This window comes from Centroberyx affinis, unplaced genomic scaffold (assembly GCF_046629955.1).
Source record: "Centroberyx affinis isolate AG114_WGS23_722 - 3 ecotype Tasmania unplaced genomic scaffold, CSIRO-AGI_Caff_v1 ptg003404l_1, whole genome shotgun sequence".
In the NCBI taxonomy this organism is placed as follows: Eukaryota; Metazoa; Chordata; class Actinopteri; order Beryciformes; family Berycidae; genus Centroberyx; species Centroberyx affinis.
Genome location: NW_027281383.1, coordinates 28,390 through 55,507, shown reverse-complemented (window position 1 = coordinate 55,507; position 27,118 = coordinate 28,390). Strand labels below are relative to the sequence as shown.

Sequence of the window (27,118 nt, the reverse complement as noted above, 5' to 3'; positions counted from 1 at the left end):
CCAGCTTGCTTGCTTGCTGGCTTGCTGGCTTGCTTGCCGGCTTGCTTGGCTTGACGGTCCTGATTGCTAATTGAAAGCAGGCTGGGCTCGGGGGAGGGGTGGAGTGGTTGCATGGCAGGGCCTCTCTCTTTGTCTCCTTTTCTCCTGGTTTGGTGTGTGTGTGTGTAGGTATGTGTATATGTGTATGTATGTATGGGTATATGTGTATATGTATGTATGTGTATGTATATGGGTGTATGCATATGTGTATATGTATATATATGTGTGTGTGTGTGTGTGTGTATGTGTATGTATGTATGTATGTGTGTATGTGTATATATATATATATATATATATATATATACACATACATATATATATATATATATGTATGTGTATATATATGTGTGTAGATGTGTATGTGTATATAGATGTATATTTGTATAGAGATTTGTTTGGGAGGGTGGAATGACAACTTCTGTGGTAGCATTTATCCAAGAATTAATAAAAGTATGGGTTGGAGACTATGGTGTTGATGGCTTCTTTCTTCCTAGACGGGAGTGAGGGAGTGAGGGAGGGAGGGAGCTTGCTGGGGAGTCACTCAGTGGAGGGCAGGTGAGGCGGGGATAGGAGTAGGCCAGAGTACAGGGGGAGATAGGTGACATGCACCTAGATAGACGGGGGGAGGGAGCAGCAGGACTGTAGCCAAGCAGGGAGCGGGTGGAGTAGAGGAGTCCTCTCCGGAGGAGGGCAGGGGGCAGGTATGGGGACCGGCGGGGGAGGAACAGAGACGCGGCAGGAGAGGGGGTGTCTGAGAGACATTCGACGGCCCGTGCCTTGCCCTCAGCTACTCTCTTCCGAAAGGCTTTCGAGGTGTGTAGGGGGAGTAGTTGTTGTATCTTCTACTTTACTTTACCTAACCCTAACCCTTATGAACAGTGACAGGGTCTGCCATTATAGGCATCCAACTCTGGAGATGTAATATTAAGTGATAATCAACTTTAATGTGAGTTAATCTATTGTTAGATGAGGCTTTCTCAAAATGACTGACATCTCACAAGCTGACAACTTGCTAGTACTCAGAGTTGATTCAGGTTAACTAATCATTCAAATTAGCAACACTGTCAAAGGAAAGAATTCTGTGCATTTTCAATTCTTTTATTCATCCCTTTTGTTCATGACTTGAGTCTTTGTTGTCTTTGATGTGTTTGGTGTTTTCTCCCTCATGTGTTATATGGCTGGGAGGAGGACAAGGACCAGAGTGGAGCTACTCTACATTAATGTGTGATTTTCATGGTAAGGATACAAACTCAATGGGTGCATTCCATTTGGCCAAAATGCATCCTCTCCTCCGTCCTCGCGGCCTCGTCTCCTCGGTGACTCGGCATGCAAAAATGAGCTGCCATCATGAAGGACGTTCCAATTGGTCAAAAAACGCATGAAGGATCCTTCATGTCTCCTTGGGTGCATTGTCTTGTGTCTCCTCCTCCGTCCTCGCGACCTCGTCTCCTCGCTGACCCGGCATCCAAAAATGAGCCGCCATCATTAAGGATGTTCCAATTGGTTAAAAGATGCATGAAGGATCCTTCAAGTCTCCTCGTCTCCGTCCTCCAATAAGGCGTGGTCGGAGGATACTCAGGTGTATCCTCGATGCGGAAATAATGAGTGAAGGCAATTAACCATTGGCACGTGCGGATATAAGCCCCGCCTCCATACCATCAGAAAACGTGCGGACATTGGCAGAAAAAAAATCCACAGGTGTAAGTAGCCCCAACTTGTTATATATTCTTCAAACAGAAATAGCAGAGGTTTTAAATGTTAGCCGAACATTTGTTAATGAAGGGTTATACGTTAAAGGTTCATATACTGTAGAGCTGCAACGATTAATCGATTAATCGAATAGTTGTCAACTATTAAATTAATCGCCAACTATTTTGATAATCGATTAATCAGTTTGAGTAATTTTTTAAGAAAAATAAGTCAAAATTCTCTGATTCCAGCTTCTTAAATGTGAAGATTTTCTGGTTTCTTTACTCCTCTATGACAGTAAACTGAATATCTTTGGGTTGTGGATAAAACAAGACATTTGAGGACGTCATCTTGGGCGTTCAGCTGGCCCCGGTTCTCCCTCATGCATGAGACTACCGGCGGGAGGCCGTCGGCGCTCCCTCCCGCTTTAATAGACTCGTGTGGACCAGCAGCCGGAGTCAGCCGCTGTGCGCTCCCCATCCAGCCCCGATCCCAGTCCCCCTGATGAGCAACCGGGGCCATCAGATGCTGCTGCCCGCTCCCATGTGTGAATTCCGCGGCTTCCTCGGGTCCCCCGGCAGCCAAGAGGCGAAGAGCAGAGGGAGCTGCTGGGGTTTCTCCGGGAAGTGACCGAGGACGCACGGGCTGAGCAGCAGACGGAGCGATTTTCAACTATATTAGAGACAGTTTAATTTAATTTTTTTAATGTAAAAAAAAATAAATAAAAATTTCTCTGCCTTTTAGGCGTAGCCTACCTCTGTTTCCATTCTCACCATATTCATAACCTTGGCAATGACCGTTGCCATGACAGGACATATTTTCATCATAAAGGCCGGAATCACTGCTGGAATCACTTCTGTGTCTTCTCTGGATCACCAGTTGGTTTGCTGCGTTTGTTTGATGTGTCTCTCATTCAGTGTTCATCATGCTTATGAATTGTGTTTGTGTGTGTTGCCATGGAATTTCTTTTCTGGAGAATAAATTCTTACTAAACATTAACAGCATTTCCTTGTTTTAAATAGCACATTTTGCTCTTACAGCTAGATCTATGGTTATTTGGGAATTGTATTTATTTATTTAGGAATAAAAAGAAACCACTTTGGTTCATTGCCAGTGAGATGTCAAACAGCCACATGATCGTTGTCTAATCCAAGTCGCATAAAGGATGAAAGTTGGACAATTTGTATAGCACCTTTCTTATCAGTGCTGCAAAGTGCTTCACTAAATTAAAATGTAGCATACAGCAGACAGAATAACAAGAAAAATGAATAAAAACAGAAACAGAAACGATTTTTAGGCATTGGGAATTTTTTTAAGTGTTCTACCTTCATGAGGTAGACAAGGCTCACTAGAGGCTGGCATAATTAAATTAATTAAACATTAATCTGAACTTTGTTGAACGTTTTTATGTGGATAACACATGAGCCTTAGAATAATTTCGACAGCTGTCATCCTGTGTGGGAGGAGCCTCAACGCAGCGCTTCACACGTCAGTTCAATATGGCTGTGTGAGGATGTTCCAATTGACAAGCCAGGTTCACTCGCCTCCTCGCATCTTCTCCTCGTTTCCTCCGTGACCTTTGACCGAGGAGTCGAGGAAGAGACGCAAGGCGAGGAGACGAGGAGAAATCGTTACCAAATGGAATGCACCCAAAGTGTTCAAGAAGAAAGGAGGCTCTACAGGGACGAAAATTAGAAGAATTTTGGCCCCAATCGCACAGGTATGTTTTGCTATTGGTAGAAAACATTATGAAATTATAAGCTGATGTTGACTAGCCTGTTTTGGCAGGTATAGGGACAGTGAGAAACCAATCACATCTGTGAATGTGCCCTAATGAGTATAAAATTGTGATTTGATTGTTGCTCACAAAGCCTGAACAGCAACTCCTGTACTTCTTTCAAACAAATTGCTATTTTTTATTTGCAGTCACCTCACAATTTAAACAAAGATCAGTGACCGTAGCTGTGTTTAGGGATCAGATGTATTGACATTTGGAATGAGCAACAGAAAGCTTGCTTCTCAACATACAGCACAACAACATTTCCCCGATCCACACTAAAACTTGAGGCCTCTGTTTTCAGGTTTATCCATTAGTGAGTGTTGTGAAAAGTTAGGGTTGAAAAGTTCAGTTTGTGGATGTGAAAGATGTTAAAACAAAGAAGGAAGATGCTTTACTGGTTTTTCTTTCCCTTCCCTGCTTAATGTGGACATCTATAAAGTGGTGGTAATCTTGTTTGACAAGGTAACCATTAATGTCAATTAATTAATGATTAATTGGTCATTGTGTACATGTCTATCTCTACAGTTGAGATGTCTTCCATTTCACATGCTTATAGAAATATGAGGTATAGTATGTGTGTATGTGCAGTCCTAAAGTATTTCTGTATTTTTTTTCTCTCTCCCTTTAGAATGAAACTGTTGAAAAGAGGAGGGACTGCATCCTCAGGGCGCTTTGTATCTACCTGAATGAAGATCCGGACATCCTCTTCAAAGAATACCTGGTTGGTAATTTTAATAGTTTAGTTTCTACCTGTATTAAACCAAATCTTGAATAACTAATCTTGTTACTTTGTTATAATTTGCGTGGAATCAGTTTGTTTAAAGTTTTTTAGGTCGTAGTGGGTGGTGGTGGTGTACTGGAGAGTGCATTATATTGAAAGGTGTTCCTAATACTGTGTCTAACCCATTAACATACATGAGGGGGGCAATTATTAGGAACACTTGCTGACACAATTTGAACAAAAACTGAAAATGTTTAAGCTTAGTAAAAGTAAAAAATTATGGCAGAGCTGGGTTAGTCAATCGCAACATGTATTCATTTCAGGCCCCATTCCAACCTTGAGGAAAGGAATCGAATCCTTCAGCAGACTCCTTGCCCTGAATACATGGCTGACATCGGCGTGCCTCACCCATGGGATAAAGTTTATTGACAATTTCAATATCTTTTGGAACTGTAAAGACCGCTTTATGCCTGATGGGATCCATCCGAGCATCACTGGTTCCAGATTACTCGGCGCCAATCTACGTCATGCTCTTGGGATGCCACACCAAAACAAGAATGCACAGATAACCACGAAGGACAAGGACAGCACACACAGGCAGACAGCCTGTATCTCTCCCCCCTCACCTGACCCTCGGCTTCACATCACCCAAGGCATTCAGAGGAGGTCTCTGTCCCAATCAGGGATCCAACGCCCCCCCTTCCCCCGTCCACCACACTCACCAATCAAGGAGTTAGTCAAAGCTGCCACGCTGAAGCTCAGTCAAATTGACTCCAGCATCCATTCCCTCCCCTGTCTCTCCTCTTAGGTTCACAAGCCAGATGGAGGACTTGGTGAAGTCTGGGATCAAAATGATCCCACTCACCCCCAGCTTGGCCAGGTCACGGGTATTGCCATCACTTATACGCCGCCCACCAACGCCCCCCCGGCGCACCGCTATCAGTGTCGGCAGCAACTAGGACATTCTGGGCCTCTGCTGTTCAAGAACTGTTATTCATAAATTATCTGATAGCAAGCTGAGATCCTGGGAGAGAACAACCTTCCCAAATACAATAGCCACAGTGTCAAGACAAAGATTACATAAGAGGGTCACAGTAAAATCTTCCAATCCTACAAATTTGATTCACATTGCCTGTAAGCCAAGTATCTCAGGCCCTGCTCCAACAAACCTAAAATTAGCCCTATTTAATATCAGGTCCCTGTGTAACAAGTCACTTTTAATCAATGATTTTATAACCTCTTACAAGCTTGATTTTATGTTTTTAACAGAGATCTGGCTGGACACCAAGAATGGGAATGCTATCCTTATTGAATCCACCCCACCAAATTTCATATTTGAGTTTGAAGCATGACAGAACAAAAAAGGAGGGGATGTTTGTGCCTTTTTTAGGGATAGGTTCCTTTGTAAGAAGTTATCATTTGGAGAATTCTCATCCTTTGAATATGTGTCGTTTAAAATGGAAATGAAATTCTCTCCATGTATTCTATATTTAGTTATATACAGGCCACCAAAATACTCCCCACATTTCCTTGATGATTTTACTGAGATGCTTTCAATTATCTGCACTGAATTTGACTGTGTAGTCATTACGGGTGATTTTAATGTACACATAGATAATGTCAGTGACAAAAATGCCAAAGAACTTTCAGCCATACTTGACACGTTTGATCTGTCTCAACATGTGAAAGGGCCGACCCATACTAGAGGACACACTCTAGATCTGGTTATTACTAAGGGTGTTAACATTTCAAATGTCACTGTGCTTGACGTTGCTCTATCAGATCATTTCTGTGTATTCTTTGATCTGTCTATTACACCAAAAATCAACATTAGATCTGAAACTGTTAAAAAAAAAGGTACATTAATGAGAATACCACAACACTTTTTATGGAAGCCTTCAAATCTGAAACTGCCCCAGCTTCAAATCATGTTGATGATCTACTAAATACCTTCAATTCTAAAATTTCAAATGTAATTGATGCCATTGCTCCTGCTAAGGTTAAAATGATCGCTAATAAGCAAAAGGCACCATGGAGAAACACTCATTCTGTAAGGGCACAGAAAAGGGAGTGCCGGAAAGCAGAGCGAAAATGGCGTAAATCAAACCTCCAGATTCACTTTGAAATCTATAAAGAAAAATTACATATTTACAGTCTGAACTTGAAAAGCGCTAGGCAATCATTTTTCGCTGAGATCAACAAGAAGAGTAACAATTCACACATCTTATTTGCTACCGTTGACAGGTTAACTAACCCTCCGGTTCCAATATCCCCAGAACTAGTTTCTACCAGCAAATGTAGTGAGTTTGCATCCTTTTTTAATGACAAGATTCAAGGCATCAGTCATGCGATTAACTCCTCAATGCCAAACAAAAAAGCATCATCACTGCAGTCTCCCAGATGTAACTTGGTAGGTATGACACAATTTAATCCCATTGACGATAAAACACTCAAAGAAACTGTGTCAAATCTCAAATCATCCACCTGTTGCCTTGATGTTTTACCCACTAGCTACCTTAAAACAGTTTTGAGCAGCCTGGCAAAAGAACTAATACTTGTAGTTAACAATTCTCTCCAATCTGGCATTTTTCCAACGGCTTTGAAAACTGCGGTCATTAAGCCTCTCCTAAAGAAGAGGAGTCTTGATGCTACTGTACTGGATAACTATCGACCAATATCAAACTTACCGTTTTTAGGTAAAGTTATTGAAAAAGTTGTTCAGGATTGAGGCTCCAGTCTCTTCGGGGGCGTGGGTTCGAATCCCACCGCTGCCACCATATGTTAGAAAAACGATGGGTCAACTGTCTAAGAAAAGATAACAAGGTGGCTGGAGTCGCAAAGAAGATTGAGGTGCTTTTATTTACAAAAAGAGTGATGAAACAAAAACTTGGACGTCCACAGAAAAACCAAAAAAATACATAATTTGCAATAGACACTCTAGTCACCTGTCTGGTTTACTGCCACCCTCAGACTGACTCCCCTGTGCCTTGGTGGCCAGAGGCTTATAAAGGTTAAGCCCCTCCCCCTAGACCAACCAACCGCTGTTCAAATCAATTATCTTCCATTTTACTCAATCTGCAATTTTACTGCCAGTTCTTACCTTAAACAAATATAACTCATTATAAGAATCGCCACTTCCCAGTGAAATACCTTAAACAAACCCCGAAACTTCGATACAGTTTCATCAATAAGGTAACATACCCTACGACCCAGTTAAACATGGTATCTTCCGCCATCAGCACACATGCGCGTGACCCCTGTAGCCTCTATATAAGACAGCACTACACATCGGCTCTGTTTCAGACCCTGTGACTGTGGAGGAGAGGAACATCAGACCACGATGACACCCCGGCAAAGCACTCTCTTGTAAGATGAGTATGAATAAACTGACCTAAGTTAACTAAATAGTGGCGTAGTGTGTCTCTTTTTTCCCAACATACTATATTACTGCAGTGGATGCGTGTAAAGTTGTGACTGTAGATTTATTGTGGTGCGTGCACTCACCACAATGACAGAGGGGACTAATGTGTGTCTGGATGAGCGTTTGTGAGTATATTACTAAGTGTCTTCTTTACCGTGTGCCGTCCGCAATCAGTGACGGAGTCTTCGTCACACCAACAACTTAGTAACTTTTTAATGCTGATCAATTGCTTCGATAACTTTCAATCAGGATTTCGGCCCCATCACAGCACTGAGACTGCACTCATAAAGGTACTAAATGACATTCGCCTGAACAATGACTCAGGCAAAGTCTCTGTTTTAGTACTGTTGGATCTTAGTGCTGCCTTTGACACCGTGGACCATACAATTCTATTACAAAGATTAGAAAACTGGGTGGGACTCTCTGGAACTGTCCTTAAGTGGTTCAAGTCATATCTTCATGACAGAAAGTACTTTGTCTCCATTGGAAACTGTGTGTCTGAGCAGATGGCCATGACCTGCGGGGTTCCACAGGGGTCCATTTTGGGACCTCTCCTGTTCAATCTCTATATGCTTCCGTTAGGCCAAATCCTACAAAATAATAAAGTAGCCTACCATAATTATGCAGATGACACGCAAATCTACATATCACTTATACCAGGTGACTATGGACCTGTTGAAACTCTGTGTCACTGCGTCGAACAAATCAATGACTGGATGCGGCAAAATTTTCTCCAACTAAACAGAGATAAGACCGAGATAATTGTCTTTGGAGCACAGAAAGAAAGACAGAATGTCTGCTCTCACCTTGACTCCCTGTCCCTCATAACTAAGAGTCAAGCCAGAAATCTTGGTGTTATCCTGGAGTCAGATTTAAATTTCAATAGCCACATCAAATCGGTAACTTCGTCAGCTTACTACCATCTAAAAACATATTGGAAGAGTCAGAGGACTAATGTCCAAACAAGACCTAGAAAGGCTTACCCACACCTTTATTTCCAGTAGATTGGATTACTGCAATGGTCTGTTCACAGGGCTTTCAAAAAAAGCTCTTCGGCAACTCCAACTTATTCAGAACGCCGCTGCCAGGGTCCTGACGAAAACTAAGAAATATGACCACATTACACCAGTTCTAAAATCCTTACACTGGCTACCAGTCACTCAGAGAATTGATTTCAAAATCTTGCTGCTTGTCTACAAATCACTCTGTGGCTCTGGGCCCAAATACATCTCTGACATGCTTGTGCCATATGAACCTTCTAGGACCCTGAGGACATCTGGGGCTGGCCTACTGGCTGTCCCAAGAGTTAGAACAAAACACGGTGAAGCAGCGTTTTGTTATCATGCAACACAGACCTGGAATAACCTCCCAGATGATATTAGACAAGCCCCGACTCTGACCGCTTTTAAGTCAAAGCTAAAAACTTTCTTATTTTAGATTGCCTACTCTACCCTGTAATGGCTAAAAACGTATCTTTTCAGCTCAGCTTTTAAATAACCTTAATTTTAACTCTTTCTGTTCAGGATCCCAACAGAGCTGACATGGGCAAGTACGAATTTTCATTCGTCTTGTCCAGGTAATGCTTATTTGCGCATGAGTGAACACTATATGTGGGGGGGACAGAGCTTTACCCTGTATGATTCTCATCCATCTCTGGATGGTGAGGTTTTTGACCAAGAGGAGAATCTATGATTCTCGTCTGCCTTAGGCAGTGAGATCTGAGGTAAATATCAGATCAAGAGTAGAATCAGGAAGGACAGGGGAAAAGAAAAGAAAATTACAGAAAAACATATGGGTTCACTCACAATGTGCATCTAAAAGTGGGAGTATTTGTTGTGTTCTTTCATCTTTCTATCTCATTTGATTTGAACTACACTAATTTACTTTTAAGTCTTTTATCTTTTGTATCTCTTGTCTGTACTTTTGCACTTTTTAATTGTAAATCTTTTACCTTTACTGTATTTTTATCACCCTGTAAAGCACTTTGAATTGCCCCAGTGTATGAAATGTGCTATACAAATAAAGCTGCCTTGCCTGTTGTATTGCAGTGCATTGGATTGCATTAGATTGCACGTGTTCCTAATAAAGTGGTTGGTGTGTATATTAAATAATATAAAATTATATCTCTAAAGTTTTCATTAAATTATTACCATATATAAGGGAAACCTGAAATGAAAAAGTTACTCTTTAGAATTCTGCAAAATCTGTTTGTGATTTCATAGTTTGGTTTTGTTCTTTCTTTCTCTCCTATGTAAAGGATTCCGATGCTACAGGTGTTGAGAGGGAGCTTGAACAAGTTATCCTTGGCATCTACAGCATCAATGTTGAGGGAGGTGATGCCACCACTCCTCCAGGCGATGTTGGAATCGTGATCGAGGGTGTTGAAGTCCTGCATGACTTGGGAGACATCACCTCTGCATGTGCACTCTTAATGGGTGTAATATATGCACTGAACCTCAGTTATCCTCAGGAACTGAAAGCCTTCTTTGAAGTACTTCAGAAGCTCTTCCTTCAACTGGATGCTTGCAGACTCTCAAACAAGGTACAGATGCTCAAGAACAAACTGTATGAATGAGCCAACCATTGATTTGAATGCTGACCATTCTGTAGAATAGGCAAAATTATATTTTGGGCCAAAACTGAATAAAATGATTACCTGTTTGAAAATAGCAGAGTAGGGAAAAACTAATTGGCAAACTTTTGGAAAACTACTACCATAAGTGAAAAGTGGTAGTCTAGTGGTACTACTAAGTGACAAGTGAAAGGGTGTTGAATTGAGAGGCCATGCTGCACCATAATGTTATTATGTTATTGTAGGGCTGCAACTAACGATTGTTTTCATTATTTTTTTTTTCATGGATCGATTAGCTGTTTGGGCTTTGGTGTATAAAATAGAAGTAGAAAATGGTCAAAAATGTCAATCACAGTTTCACAGTCTTATTTTGTCCTGACCAACAGTACCCAACCCAAACATATTCAGTTTACTGTCATAGAGGACTAAAGAAACCAGAAAATATTCACATTTAAGAAACTGGAATCAGATAATTTTATTTTTCATTTTTTCTTCTTCAAAATTGTTGCCAATTAATTTTCTGTTAATCGACAAATAGTTGCAGCTTATATGTGTTATTTTATGTGTTACACTTATGGTGCCAAAAATGTTATTGTTTTTTTGTTTTTTTTTAACCAAGTCCACTAAAATGTTCATGTGAATCAGTGCTGTGTTGGTGAATAAAGGAAATAACAAAAATATGTTGGGTGTACCAAATTCATTTGTGTGGAACCTGTTGACAAACTAGAATTATGTCAAACTAATTAGTAAAAAATATATTGGATGAAAACCTAATGTTTTAGTTAAATGAACTTAAATTTATTATTTTACTACTAATAAGATACATGTTGAAAGGACAAATGTAAAATATGTAGCCTGTAAATATATTCTTTAAGTCCATCTAACATAACTGACTTAATTTGGGTAAGCTTAAATATCTCTTGTTGATCAGAAGTAATTTTTTTTAGTTGGCTCAATTCACAATCATTGTGTTACTCTAATACAAGTTCATTAACTTAGATGACCTTAACATTGTTGCTTTTAACTAACCTAATACAATTTTGTGGAACCTGTTGACAAAATAAATTTAATTAAAGTCAGTGTTTTTTTGTTTTTTTTTGAGTGTGGTTGACAATATCAGTGAACAGCCCTCCATCCTCACAGTATAAAAGGAATAACAGCTTTCCTGGACCGGGGATAATCCTCAAACTTGAGTTGGTAGTCCCTGAAAAAAGAGAAATAGGAGAGTCCACATAAACATTTACAACTGAAGTTTCAAGTTTGATTATTTGCGTATATGATAAAACAGAGAAAAAGTAATAGAAATGGTGCAGGTGAAATGATAAAAAAAAGGCACCTTATAAAACATCAAACCTCAAAACAAAGACACAAACAAAACATGAAGATGATGATATGGTATCATATTATGGGATGGTAAAATGTAAATGGTATATCAACAAAATCCATAAGAAAAGATAAAATGAAACTCGAGTGATTCCGGTAGGGAAATTGGGTCATTGCATGCACAAATTGAAATAGCATACAGCAGGGTTTCCCAAACCTCTCCTCGAGTACCCCTTGTCCTGCATGTTTTAGATCTCTCCCTGCTCCAACACAGCTGATTTAAATGATCAGCTTGTTAACAAGCAGCTTCAGGGGTTGATAAAGAGTTCATCATTTGAATCAGCTGTGTTGGAGCAGGGAGAGATCTAAAACATGCAGGACAAGGGGTACTCGAGGAGAGGTTTGGGAAACCCTGGCATACAGCAAAGAAAAATACAATATTAATAAAAATAGATAAATGGGGGAAATTAAACATAACACAACCAACAATTAAAACACTTTAACAACTAATACAAAATAGATGAATGTAAAGTATGAACTAAATGAATCTCAGCATGTATGCCGGATATGCAAAATAATAAAAGTAGAGCATACTGAGATAAATGTTAAAAATATTATGAGAACATTAAGAGAAATGTGGATTTAGAGCAGAGATAACAAGTAAAGGAAATAAGATTAAATACCTCTGGTGCAGAAAATAAATTTCACTCCAAAATCATTGCTATTGTCTAATTTATCACTCACACTAGGTAATTAATCGAGGTGGACTCGGCTACCTGTGGTGGTGGTACGCCCGCGGCCCAATGGAGCAAATGCTGAAGAAGGCAAAGGAGAACGTGGGTAAAGACCATGTCGCTACAGCATAACCACACCACTCCAGGATCTCCCCGAAGAAGTTTGCACCCGACACAAACTCAAACATTCCTCCTAAGAGAAATACAATTGTCAAATGAAATGAAAAAATAAAAAAAAGTTAAAGCTGCAAAGCTGCTTCAACTGAGGAAAATTCAACTAAGTTTAGCTGAGTTTAATGTAGCTTTTGGTGTTTAGAGACAGTTTGTGTGCTAAGTGTTTCCAGAGGCATGTGTAGAATCAGACTCCTACTTGTCCATCATCTCCAATCTGGCCTCATCCTATGGTGGTACAATATGTCATGAATATCACAAGTCCTTTTCAGCTGTCAATCTGTGTCCACTTCTTCTAAACACTTCGACCCTGTTTATGGAGCCGAAGTGTTCCACTGTTTCACCATTTCCGCACAAACTGACACATGCACGTTAGTTCACATGCTGTGTTAGCTTAGCAGTAGAAGTAGCTTAAAGAAACAACGTGTTTAACTCTACAGCACACTACAATTATCTCACAACTTTTGATAATTGTTGCGAGCAAGGCATTAGATTAAATAAACTTTTATTTACTAATTTATCAACCGAACACTTCGGTTGCCTTCTCGCCAATTGCAATTAGCTATTGATGACAACTAGATGTGACAAATAAGATTCGTAGACTCAACTAACCCTATTGTCTGTACTCAATACATGTATGTGCGTATGTTTCAATCTAACCTGCCAACCTGGAATTAACTTTATTTAAAGAACATATACTGTCAATTCAAGTTATGTTCAAGTTTATTGTCACTCCACCATATATGCAGAATACAGCAACGAAATGTCGTTCCTCTCAGGACCAAAGGGCAAAAAAAATGCAAGACAACAGAATAGGAGACAAAACATAAAAACAAACAGCAAAAAGTCCCTGAGTGCAAGTTAAAAAAGTCTATAAAACAGAATAAAAATACCTTCATAAAAGCAAAGTGCTGTGTAATGGTGTAAAGTGACCTGTGCAGTGTGTGCGTGTGTGTGTGTGTGTGTTAACAAAATTACTGTATTTAGGTCAAATCTCAAATATCACATTTAGCTTGCTGGATCTCTTTAAAATGATGTTTCTGACCAACCTGTAGAATTTCAAGTGGATTGATTATATTGTCATGGTTTTGCAATCAGTTAGTAAGTACTAAGTAAACGTTTATCCACATTTTGTGTCGTTCTGACCTGTGGTTCATGAGAAGATTTTTAAATGGTTTTCCAAAAATCCAAAATGGTGTAAAAAATGTATAGCTTATAATAGAGCTTATGGGTCCTATTGGCAAAGTGGTTAACGATGAGCAGATACACATGACATCACTTGACTTTATCCCTACTAGGTTCTTGAAAGAAGTATTCCAGAATGTTGGCCCTAATCTTTCGATTGTCAACAGCTCACTATCCACCTGCTCTTTCCCCTCCAGCCTGCAGTAGTTTTAAAAAAAAAATAGACCAATTTCTAAGTTACCCTTTCTATCAAAAATTATTGAAAAGATTGTTTCCTCACAATTGATTACTTTTATGAATAAAAATGACATTTTTGAGGAATTTCAATCAGGCTTCTGGGCCCTTCGCAGCACAGAAACAGCTCTTGTAAAGGTCACTAATGACCTGTTGCTTGCTGCTGATTCAGGTGCCTGTTCAGTTTTAATCCTCCTTGATTTGAGCTCGGCTTTTGATGCAGTTAACCATAACATCTTACTTAACCGTTTAGAAAAATGGGTTGGCATTAGGGACTCAGTTCTGGATTTGCTTCACTCATACCTCTCTGACAGAACTTTCTTGGTTGTAGTTGGAGAGGCCTCTTCATCTGTTGCCCCTTTCACTTGTGGTGTTCCCCAAGTGTCAATCTTAGGTCCTCTATTGTTTTCTATGTACATGCTCCCTCTAGGTAAAATTATTCGTCATCATAATATCCAGGTGTATGTGTGTGCGTTTGTGTGTGTGTTGTAGTGGGTGTGTGGATGGGGGGAGGGGGAGGGGGAGGGGGGTGTCAGGCCATGTTCAGCAATTTGACAGCTTTGGGGAAGAAGCTGTTTTTCAGTCTTGTGGTGCGTGCATATGTAGTCCTGTATCGCCTGCCAGAGGGGAGTAGTTTGAAGAGGTGGTGAGCAGGGTGAGTTGGGTCACGGATGATGTTAGAGGCCCTATCCCGACAGTGGGCCTGGTAGATGTCCTCGACTGCCGGCAGCTGTGTCCCTATGATGTTTTGGGCCGTCTTGATGACCCTCTGCAGAGCTATCTGGTCCTTCCTGGTGCAGCTGGCATACCAGGCTGTGATACAATACGTCAGGATACTCTACACTGTGCACCGATAAAAGTTCATGAGAAGGTTCTGGGGCAGTCTGGCTCTCCTCAGCTTCCTCAGGAAGTAGAGGTTGTTGTGACAGTGGAGGTGTGTATGGCCCAGGAGAAGTCCTCAGTGATGTGCGCCCCCAGGAATTTAAAACTGGAGACTCGCTCCACGGCCTCGCCGTCAATGAACACTGGGCCGAGATCTGTGCTCCTTGTCTTCCTAAAGTCCATTACAATCTCTTCCATTCCATCAGTTTTTCTCAGATTCATCTTGGAAGTTTATCTGCCAACATTAAACATACCGCCAGTAATTTGGGAGTGCTTTCGGATTCTGACCTTTCCTTTGATGGTCAAGTGATGAGAGTTGTGCAACCATGTTTCCTTCAGCTGAGAAACATAGCTAAAATTAGATCATTTTTATCATACTCAGACCTTATTTCTGCTCGGCTTGACTACTGTAATGCCCTTCACTCCGGGATTACCCAGAAAGCAATCTCTCGCCTCCAGCTAATACAGAATGCAGCTGCGAGGCTTTTAACCAATTCCAAAAGACGAGACCATATTACTCCCATCCTTGCCTCGCTTCACTGGTTGCCTGTGAGTTTTAGAATTGATTTTAAGATTTTGCTGATAACTTTTAAAGCATTACAGGGCCTGGCTCCAAGCTACATCTCTGACTTGTTAGCCCCCTATGTGCCCGAACGCAGCCTGCAATCCTCAGGTTTGGCCCTCCTCAGTGTTCCAAAGTCCCGCCTCATTACGAAAGGTGACCGAACTTTTGCTGTCAGGGCCCCTCGATTGTGGAATTCCCTGCCTGAGGATCTCAGGCTAGTGAAGTCAGTATCATCTTTTAAATCTCTCCTTAAAAACTACTTTTATGTAAAGGCTTTTTCTTAGTGTGGCTGTTATCCCTTCTCTTTACTATTTTATATCTTGTTTTATTATTTTATTTTCCCTTTTATCCCTGTGTTATACTTTCACTTCCTTTAAGCCGACTTTTTGGAGATGGGAGTTTGGAGCCGCTGAGAGGTATTTTTTTTTATTAATTTTTTTTTTATTATTATTATTATTTATTTATTTTTCTGCCGGGGTGGCATTGAATTGGTCGGGAGGTGCAGCTGGGATGTTGATGGTGTTGTGGACTGCTGTCTCTGTTTCGGGTGGCTGTTCTGTTCTTCGGACTTTCTGTTCATCAGGAATCCTCTGTGTGTGGCGGTGGTGGCTTTGCGGACCTTTGGCATTCTGGCTGTCAGGTTCTTGGGATGTTCTGGTGGGGCTTTGCCCCATGTCTCCTGTGGCACTTGCCGTGGGTACGGTTGGTTTATGGGGCTCTTCTCGCGGGCCTTGCGGTCGGGCTGTTCCCGCGGGTGCTCGATGGAGTTTGGATTGGGCGGTTGGGCTGGCCAGTCCGTCGGAGGCGGTGCTCGTCTCTCCGGACTCGTCGGTCGGTTGTTGTCTTGGGGGACGGGGGCTGCTCTGTGCGCGGAGTTGGCAGGAGGCTGGGGTTTTCTTGCAGGGGTCTGTCTTGTGTGGGGTCTTCAGTTTCTTGGTGGTGTTGCGTGGGGGGTGGCCTTCGCCTCTCGGGGCGGCAGTTGACTGGCGGGTTTTTGCGAGGGCAGGTGCTGTCTCTGGTGGATTGGCCGGCACGGTCACCTGGTCTGGGTCCTGTCGGGCTTTTGTGGGGGCGGCTTGATCGTGGGGCCCGTGGGGGGGGGCTCTGCGGGCCGGTCGCGCCTGTGTCGGGTTAGGGTTAGGACATGGGGTGGGGCTTCCCCAGGATGTTTCGGGGCTTGGCGGCTGGAGTGCCTGGGGTCTGCGGGGCTGTCATTGCTGTGTGTGGGGGATTCTTTGATGGGCGGGGGGTTTGAGGAGTGGAGCAGTTGTTTGGAGTGGAGGCAGTGGTTTGTGGCATTGTCGGTGTCTTGGCTGTGCTTTTTTTGATTGGTTTGGTGCTGCCCAAACTGTGGAGGCATCGGTTTCTTTCGGGGGCATGGAGATTTCTCAGGGGCTCCAAACTTTTGAACTGTCGAATGGCAGTGTACTTGTAGCCTATCTCCTTCTCATCGTTTATTTTGTAATTGTTTCTCTTATTCATTACTTTATTCGCTCACTTTCACTTATTATTTGTAATTGTAAGGACAATTTGTTTGTCTGGGCTTTCATGGCTCGACACACACTTTTATCTGTTTGCATCTGTTTTTAGTTGTATTTCTGTTCGTTGTCTAGTTGTATCCATTACTGTATTACCTTTTATTCCTATTTTTTGTTATTCTTTTTTATTTTTATTATTCAACTGTTTTATTTATTTGATTGTGGTACGTCTGCATCATTGTCATCTTTGGGTTTTATTGTATGTAAAGCACTTTTAGAAAAGCGCTATACAAATAAAGTTATTATTATTATATGTACGAAGTGCCATGTTAATCTGTCAAACAGGGACAGGTATGAGGGTTAGACTTACTGTAGTGGTCCATATGGGCACACCTGTTCCACTCTTTGGAGCTAAGTAGCGAGGGGCCTAACATAAAAAAAAAAGTCACCAATCTGAGCCGAGTTATTGGGCAAAATACAGGAGAAAATATAATACTTTAATAATAGGTTTCCATGCTTCACAGTGGAAACCTAATAGTGATAAAGTACTAATAAATAACGATAAGGGTTCTGCCTCTTCGGGGCTTGAACAACTAATCCTAAACTGAAGTATGTGTGTTAGGGTTAGCGTGGATCATTTTATCCTTCTTGCTCACACATCAGCATTTATTAGTCTTGTTGTACCGTGGGGAATCCTGTAGACGATCTCTCCAGGTCTTCTCAAGCTGCGAAGGATGTGGTCGCTGTGGATGTTGATGGCCATACCAACGACGAACAGAAGTAAACCTGAAAAAATAAACAGGGATAATTAGACAGTTTTCCTTAAAACAAACGGTTCTGACTTATAAACTGGTGAGGGCCTGCTCTGTCCTACACAGGTGAAGTACAGAAACTGATAAATTGGTGTAAAATGCAGTAATTCATTATATTGCTTGTATGACAAAAATAATTTACCTTGTAAATAAATAGTTTGGCTTTAGTCCCAAAACCTGAAAGTTTAGAGAACTGTGTTGTCATTGAAGGTTTTATGTGAAACTCACACACTAGAGAAACGTGTTTTTATCTGTTGGTTTGCATAACAAGTGGTGTTGTGGTGAGTAACATGGAGATTCTCAAAGATTCTCATGGAGGTTCTTCAGATACTCATAGAATTTGTTCAAGTCTTGTAGTTGCTGAAAACAAAATAAATCACCTATTAACCTTGTGTATAGTTGTATTTGGGAAAAATATGTTTTTTTCTGACTCAATATGGACTTATTCTATAGTTTGCCCATAAAGGTGTTGGCAAGCTGTGGGGCCATTTTGCTGCTCATAGCACTTTTCTGTAGCTAAAACTGAATAGAAAATAATTAGAGACCAGAGATGTTAAATCCTTAATGCATTATGTGCTTGTTCTATTTCCAGTTGGTCTTTGTTCCAAAAAATGTTCAACAGCTCCCAAAGCTCCTTGGTGGGGGAAACTAGTATGTACGCTTTACACATCTAGTGTTACAAGCAAGTCTGTGTCACAGGTCCAGTATGTCTGTGTTTGTTGATGAAGTCACTGGAGTCCCTCGTGTAGGACTGTAAATCTATGAACGAGGATCATGTCCTTTGTTAAAGATCCAATACAAAAAAAAAACAACTATCAGACGTCCTTTAGGATTAGTTAGAGACTTTTATATTTTTGGCTGCGTATCAAACACTGTATTCTTGGGTAATCGACTCTCATAAAGTCATGTTCATTTTTAGTTATTTCTCCTAGGTCCTTAAACCCCATAAGTCTCATGCACTTGGTGTTTGAAATCCAAGGTGGGGTTCTTTATTTGCTGTCACGCAATTGTCTGAAAACATCTTTCCCATATTCAGGAATTCCTTGAATCACTAAGTAAAAGTAAGTAAGAAAAACTTTATTTGTATAGCATCTGTCAAGACAAGTGTCACAGAGTACTTAACAAGTTAACATAAAAGATATACACAGTTAAAATATAAGCAACACACAAATAAGTGCATCACAAAAAACAAAAAGATACAGTCAACAACATGCATTAGTAAAGGCCTGTCTCTAAAAAGAGGGCCTTCAGTTGCCCCTCCACAGTATTGCCAGATCTAAGCATAGACAGAGCGCGGAGACAGAGCGCGGAGACAGAGCAGAGACAGAGCATGGAGTGCATACAGGCAGTGCTTTACAGAGTAATAAAAAAAAATACAGGAAAGGTAAAAGATTTACAATTAAAAAGTGCAAAAGTACAGACAATGTTACGTGGGGGCAGAAGTGAGGACCCAGATGTAGACAGGCAGAGGCTTTACTGAGTGCAAGAGTTTTAATAAGGAACTAAGGCAAAAGATACAAAAACCAAAAACGCAACAGGCTGGCAAAAGACAAACAAAGGAAGACAAAACCCAACCTGGCTGGCAAGGCAAGAAGTCCAAAACTAGTGACGAGGCAGGGAACACGGGAACAGGAACAGAACAGGTAGACCAAACAGAACAGACGAACTGACAAGGAGTGGATGATAAACCAGGGTAGATATACTGTGGGGATGGGTGATTAGTGATGAGGTACAGGTGTGTGGGAGCAGGAGCTGGGGGGAAAAGAGGGAGCCACGCCCACACTACAAACTGACAGACAGACCAGGAGGCGGAGACACAAGGGAGGCAGGGAACACAGAGAAACAGAAAGAAACACAAAGGCAGGTCATGGCAGACAAGAGATCCAAAAGATAAAATACTTAAAAAGTAAACTAGTGCAGTTCAAATCAGGTGAAATATAGATAAAAGATAAAAGAACACAACAAATACTCCCACTTTTAGATGCCTATTGTGAGTGAACCCATATGTTTTTCTTTAATTTTCTTTTCCCCTGTCCTTCCTGATTCTGCTCTTGATCTGATATTTACATCAGATCTCACTGCCTAAGGCAGACGAAAATCATAGATTCTCCTCTTGGTCCACAGATGGATGAGAATCATACAGAGTAAAGATAAAGCTCTGTCATCTAGCCCTTGAGTTCCTAGATAAGCTCTGTGATCTAGCTCTTGAGTTCCTAGATAAGCTCTGTCATCTAGCTCTTGAGTTCCTAGATAAAGCTCTGTCAGCTAGCTCTTGAGTTCCCAGATACTCTGTCCCCCCCACATATAGTGTTCACTCATGCAAAGTGCTTTACATAAATAAAATAAAAATAAAGACATAGATAAAAAGACAGTGCAAGAGGATTAGAAAAGTGAAAGAGGCATAGAGGCAGAGCATAGAAGGCATAGAGGCAGATAAAGATTTTTTTTTTAAGCCCTGGTATGTGTGGGGGGTGCTGTAGTCTTGTTTTTACTTATTTTAATGTATTAATATTTTTCATGTTTATTTTATCGATACAGCTGTTAATGCTAAGTGTTATGGACATCTTCCATCTAAATATTAAAGTAGTAATGCAATGATCCAATCAGTCTCGGAGCAAATATGGGATTGTTTACAAAAATGGTGATGTAACCTAATGCTGGATGGTGTAAAATTAAGAATAAGTCATAATACGGCAGTAACACAATATGCAATACTGCTATCTAGTGGTTCAGTGCAGTGTGCAGTAAAAACATGTGCATGAGCCACAGGAACGTGAAATTGCTTGGTTCATCAATAGGCTAATCTTTACAATTTAGCTTGAGATATCCTCATGAAATATAGATAACTTTTAAACATAGCTGATATTGCCTAAAAACACTTTTTCTTAAAACCCATTCAAATATTAAACAGAGGTATGTTATAAGATCTTTAATTTCATCCATTCAACTTTGAAGTTAATAAGAGTATAGTGATATATGCAATGTGTCTGTGAAAAGCTCTACTTGGAGGTGTTAAGCCCGTCACCTGGTCGGCACGAGGGTTTGTGGACCCAGAAAACAACAAGCCTGACAAAAACAGGACAGGGGGTTGACAAAAAGCAGATGAGAAAGATAGTTTGGAAGGAAAGGAGAAGGGAGATGAGGCAGCAAGAAGCAGCTCGCTGAGACCAGGGGTCACATGTCAGCAACATCGCTGAAAGATTGTTAAATGTATGTGACCATATTAGCTGTGCTTCCACTTGCTTGCTAACTGAAAAGTAATGCTTGTTTTAACTAAAGACAGTGTCCACCTATAAGAAAACAAGACACGCCTGTAACTGTTTTAATCATCAGGAATATGTTAAAATATGAAGAGAGGGTGGTAACAAAGAACACCCGCAGAAGCTTGCTATATATATCCAGCTTGCTCACTGAAGACAGATACTTCTTCTTTTGTTAGACAGCTAAACCTTCTGGAAGGGACGGCTGACAGAGAGACAAGTGAAAGGTACCTGCTCTCTTTTAAGGGACAATGTCACTCTAAGACTCAACCAGAAAATGGGAAATTATTTTGTTTCTCAATAAGGGGAGAGTGTGAGATTTTATAGTGTATTTGCTTAAATAAAAGCTCTGAAAGACAACCCTGGACTTCTCCTCAGGACTAAGCCTGCTGACAGCTAATGGGAGGTTCATAGTTCTCTGTTGGCTAAAACAGCCTAGTTGGCTAAAACAAAGGCTAGATACAGAGTTAGGTCATAAATCTAGCAAAGATAAAAACTGCTAACCTTCTCTCTTGGGGGAACTCAGGGAATATCCCTTCCCAGCTTCTAGACCTACAGGACCTAAGAACCAAGGGCCTTAGGGACGAGTGAGACTAACACAGAGTCATTTTAAGTGAAGCTGAGGCATAGCAGGACTTTCATTAGCCTTTCAGGACACGCTAAGGGGAAGCAAGAAACTACAGAGGTAATAACATCAACGGTCAAAATATCACAATACCTGTTGTCGGCACACTTGTGTGGCCTGATTTGTTTTTGAGGATAAATAATGACAAAAAGGCAGTAACATTACTTGTCATGCCAAATAATGTAAAAATGCACAAAATTGCATAAAGTGAGGGGGAGAACCCCCAGACCCCCGCCTTACATGTCTGTTACGCTTATACAGATACATTGACTCCCTTGTCAGCAACAGTTACCATCAGGATAGTGTTTTAGCTATCTGTGTAATGTTGCTGCATGCTGAGGATATTTTAGGCCATTAGATGGGATTGTTTGAATTAAAATCAAGTTAAAATTCTCTCTAAAAATGACTTTAAAAAAGCATTTTGCAAGATGCTTTTTTGATTGTATGCCCCTGCACTTCCCTAGACAGGTGGGTTAGGGTTTGTGTGTCTTGTCCTGACATTTGTCCAGAATCATTCTGTTCTACAGCTGGTTGTTGATCAGTTAGATCTAGTTAGGCTGCTTCTCTGTACAGTCCTTTGAGACATGCTGTGACGAAGGGCTATAGAAATAAACAAACTTGAACTTGTTTACCTTTCCCCAATCACTGCAATGCATGCTACATGTAATAATTTTTTTTAACATTTACTCGTATTTGTGAAATACAAACTCTGCAGTGTTAAACTAACAAAGACAAAGATGTGACAAAGTTTGTTAGGCGACTTGTTTTTTTTTTGTTTTTTTAAACATCTCTTTATTGAATTTTCAAAGGGTTCTGGTATACATAATACAAGATCATCATATAAAATACAAAATATAAAACTGCCCTCCCCTTTCCCAACCCCCTGATCTCTCCTACTCATCCTCCCAATCCACCCCACCACCCAGTCCTATCCCCAGTCCCATCCCAGTGGGCTACAACTGTCCACTACTGACAAAAAAATAAAATAAAATAAATAAAATAATAATAATAATAACAATGGCAATAATAAAGGAAATTACACAAAGATGTATAACTAGAGAGAAAAAAAAAGAAGAAAGAGAATGGAATCATACATACAGCTACACACAGTGATCCACACGTTCTTGCATTACGACATAAAGAGAGCATGAGTCATTCCAATTTGATATCCCAGTAACAGTAGTGAAATAAGACATAAATGGGGTCCACGTTTTCCTGAACTCAGCCTTTTTCCCCCTTAGGGTAAATTTAATCTTTTCTAGTTTTAAATGGAACATAACGTCCTTCAGCCACCTGGCATGGGAAGGGGGTTTAGGATCTTTCCAGTTAAACAGGATAATTCGGCGAGCTAGCAAGCAAGTAAAGGCTACTACATCATAAATATGTCTTGACCAGGTAGCATTCTCTGGTTTCACACTAAAAATGGCGGTCAGAGGATCTGGTTCAATTAATATGTTATAGGCTTCACTCAGGGATTTAAAAATTGAATCCCAAAATGCATGCAGACAAAGGCATGACCAAAACATGTGAATTAAAGTGGCCGGCGCAGATTTACATTTATCACAGGTGGGGTCTAGATTTGGATAAATTTTAGCTAATTTGGCCTTTGTAAAGTGGATACGATGCACAATCTTAAATTGTATGAGCCCATGTCTGCTGCAAGGAGATGAAGCATGTATCTGCTCAAGAATTGCATTCCAAGTCTCGTTTAGAAGTGGAGGGCCTAAGTCCTGTTCCCATTGTGTTCTAAGTATATCTACTGATTGGGGGTTCATCTCACCAATGATTCCATAAATCCGGGAGATTATTCCCTTTTTATCCGTGTCGAGAGACAGCAAATTATCAACTGGGGTAGTTGGAGGCTTGTTGGGAAAGGAAGTATATTGTTTCTTAACAAAGTTCCTCAATTGTAAATATCGAAAGAAGTGGGCACGTGGTAGTTCATATTTCGTTGCTAGCTGTTCGAAGGATGCAAATATTCCATCCACATAAAGATCCTTAATAAACCGTATCCCGTTCCCATGCCAGGCGCGAAAGGCCATATCTATCATAGCTGGTGTAAAGAGGTGGTTAGACATAATAGGTGCCATAACAGAAGGGCTTTGCAAACCAAAATGCTTCCTGAATTGCAACCAGATTTTAAGTGTATGGGATGTCACAGGATTGTTGGCTGAGCTGCCTGTAGAGACTTGTAAGGCAGAGGAGACTAGGGAGTGAATAGGAAGGTTATAAGACTCTGCTGCAACCCAGTCTGGCATATTGTCATCAGAGCGACCCTTGACCCAAAAGATAACTTTTTGGATATTACTTGCCCAATAATAATGCAAAAGGTTGGGCATGGCCATTCCTCCCTCCATCTTGTGTCTCTCCAAGAAGTGCCTGCTGACGCGCGGCTGTTTATTGTTCCATATAAATTTTGAGAGAACTCTATCAATTAGGGCAAATTGTTTCTTTGGAATAAATATCGGAATGGTTTGGAAGAGATATAGGAATCTAGGAACTATGTTCATTTTAATCAAATTGATGCGACCTGCCATTGATAAGGGTAGGGTGCGCCATCGTTCTAAATCCTGTTTACATTTATCTATCAAAGGTGTTAGGTTAAGTTTAAGAAGACGGTTAAAGGATCTAGGAACCACTATGCCGAGGTACTTAAAGTGAGAGCTCACTCTCCTGAAAGGGAAGGCAGAATAAGGCATATTTTGAGCAGCAGAGTTGACAGGGTATAATTCGCTTTTCTCCAGATTCAATTTGTAGCCAGACAATTTCCCGAATTGATCTAATTTAGACAGGATGGACGGTATTGATGACATTGGATTGCTGACGAACAGAAGAAGGTCATCTGCATATAACGCTATCTTATACACAGTATTCCCTCGAGTTATCCCCTCAAACGTATGGCACTGTCGCAGTGAAATAGCAAGCGGTTCGATTGCCAGATCGAAAAGCAACGGGGAGAGGGGGCATCCCTGTCTTGTTCCTCTTTGAAGAGGGAAATACTTTGATTGCACATCATTTGTGCGAACGCATGCCAAAGGAGCCGTGTACAGCAGTTTCACCCAGGAAATAAAATTTTGGCCGAAGCCGAATTTCTCCAGAGTCTTAAAGAGGAAGCCCCACTCTACCCGATCGAACGCTTTTTCTGCGTCCAAGGATAGCACAAGTTCAGGGACAGCTCGTTGAAGGTCAGTATATACGATATTAAAAAGCTTGCGAGTATTAAAAAAGGAGTATCTCCCTTGGACGAATCCTGTCTGATCTGGGGATATAATGCGTGGAAGCACTTTTTCTAAACGTTTAGCAAGACATTTTGCCAGAACTTTGTAATCTCCGTTGAGGAGTGAAATTGGCCTATGTGACTCACGGAGCAACAGGTCCTTGCCTTTTTTAGGTAGAAGACATATTGAGGCTTGTCTCAAAGTGGGAGGTAACTGACCTTCTGATAGTGCCTCCGAGTACATAGCGAGGAGCAAGGGTGCAAGGTCATTCGAAAACGTCTTATAAAATTCCGTTACAAATCCGTCAGGGCCGGGGGTCTTGCCTGATTGCATACTTCTTATAGCTTCTTGAACCTCCTCAATCGATAGGGGACTATCAAGGTTGGCTATTTCAGCTTCATCTAATTGAGGCGACTTGTTTTTGAGGGATTCTTTCTTTCTGTGTCAGGTGATTGGCAGGAAGCAGAGTGTAACATGGAGCATGTATTTGCACATGCACATTTCACCAAATTTCATGAGACCAGGCTGAAAACTTGGAGCGCCTCACCCACCAGCAGCCAGACGAATGTCAGCCAGCCACGTGTCTTCAAACTGGGCACAGTGGAGCAGGTAGTGTCCCTGGAGGAAACCGTTGAACGAGCAGAAGACGGCTGCGAACACTATGATCTGCAGAGGGAGGGGCCGTCCTCGGGTCAGCAAGGCGTAGACGAAAGTCCTGAGAGAGCAAGTGTGAAGCAAGTGAGTTCTGCACCGCCTGTACACAGGTCCGGGTTAACACAGTGTGGTGCCCAGGGCGACCTCACTTGAAGTGCCCCCCTCCTTCCACTTTACTATAAAAAAGTGAAATTTACTATGGCAATAAAGATCATAAATTTACATTAACTTAAACTATACAGGCTCAGCACACATACTATAGACAAATGTAAGACAATGTACTAACCAACAAATTACTTTACACCATAGGTTGATTTGAGCCTACAAATGTCATTTTAGGCTTTACACACAGAGCTATACTGTATCAAATTTGAATGCAACTCACATCAAAGACATCATGCTACAAGTCTTTGTTTCCGCAATAAATTTTCAAAGGCCTGAATGAAGACTAAATGCCAAACCATTACAGAGCATGACTAAAAAAAATCATACATACAAAAAAGGAAAAAAATTCATTACACAGACATCTAATGCAACTTCAGCATCACAGACAAGGTCCCACATACCACCAAATAAGGCAAGCTCAGTGACTGTAGGAAGCAGTCACTTCAGGTGAGGTGATGTTTGCGTTTTTAAGCACTGTGATTGGCCCGAAGGTCTGAACACTGCCCAGTCAGCAAAGTTGGCGTAAAAACTAACCAAACCAATTGTTTAAGCAAACTTGTATAACCACCAGTACTGCTCTGTATTTATTTTTTCAGAACCGGAACATGTGTTCCGCGGTCAGATTCACTCCCGGATGCCGTTCCAGTGCCTTCTGGAAGGGTCAGGGTTAGGGACCCTAACCTTCTGAGGGTTAGGGTTAGGGTTAGGGTTCAGTTGCCTACATAGGGAACTGAAACCTACAATGACAACAACAACACAAGAGATGACCTCTGACCTTTGGAAATAGTGCAGGCAGAAGGTCCAGAGCAGCAGCTTCTTGCCCAGACTCGTCCGGGACTCGGTGGTCAGAACGAGGATCACAGGCAGCAGAAAAGCCGGCAGCTCCTGCAGGAACCAGGCCACTTTAGCCGGACAGGTGGGTCTCAGTCGCTCTCCTGTGTTCATGTAACGCCCGTATGGGCCGCAGATTCTGGTCTGCCGCAGGAAAAAAGCCAGACCGCCAACTATGAAGCTCCAGGTCAGATACTGGACGAGGTTCTCCCTGCAGTCCATCTCTTCCCTCTCCACTTCTCTCTTCTAACTTCCACAGCAATCTGTCTTCCCAAGCTGTTAAGACAGTGTGACATGGTATTTCCCTGTGGGTGGGTGTGTCTGTGTGTGTGTGTGAGAGAGAGAGAGCGAGAGAGAGGGAGGGAGGGAGAGAGAAAGAGAGACAGAGGGGGAGAGAGAGAGAGAGAGAGAGAGAGAGAGAGAGAGAAAGAGAGAGGGAGTGCACTCAACACGTTTGATTGATGTTAGACTTAAGAACAAGGCAAGGCAAGGCAAACTTTATTTATATAGCACATTTCATACACAAGGCAAATACAATGTGCTTCACATAAAACAGAAAAAATACATAAAATGACATTAAAAACGAAAAGAAAGAAAGATGTGTTGACCAGTCACTCTCACACTGGTGACACCTCTGGTCAGCCAGTAGAACTTCTCTGTAGTAATAGTGTAATATATATTATTAATATATTTTTAATGTTACTTGTTTCACATTGTTCACATTGTTCATATTGTTACACATGTAATACACTTTGGCAA

General features: G+C 41.2%; 1 protein-coding gene across 1 annotated transcript; it reads right to left on the bottom strand.

Annotated features, from left to right (window-relative positions):
* Positions 1–11,359: 11,359 nt before the first annotated feature.
* LOC139660859 (3-oxo-5-alpha-steroid 4-dehydrogenase 2-like) lies at positions 11,360–26,581 on the bottom strand. Its single transcript, XM_071539117.1, has 5 exons — positions 26,304–26,581; positions 25,261–25,424; positions 17,479–17,580; positions 12,322–12,472; positions 11,360–11,426 (listed from the first exon to the last, which is right to left on the bottom strand). Exons 1-5 carry the CDS (start codon positions 26,579–26,581, stop codon positions 11,360–11,362), a joined length of 762 nt encoding a protein of 253 aa, XP_071395218.1.
* Positions 26,582–27,118: the final 537 nt, after the last annotated feature.

Excerpts from the sequence above, each read along its gene's own strand:
- LOC139660859 (XM_071539117.1), bottom strand. The coding sequence starts at position 26,581 with ATGGACTGCAGGGAGAACCTCGTCCAGTATCTGACCTGGAGCTTCATA. Across the intron at positions 25,425-26,303 it reads TGCCTGCACTATTTCCAAAG|GACTTTCGTCTACGCCTTGC; the intron begins GTCAGAGGTCAT and ends TTGCTCTCTCAG. Across the intron at positions 17,581-25,260 it reads TGACATTCGTCTGGCTGCTG|GTTTACTTCTGTTCGTCGTT; the intron begins GTGGGTGAGGCG and ends TTATTTTTTCAG.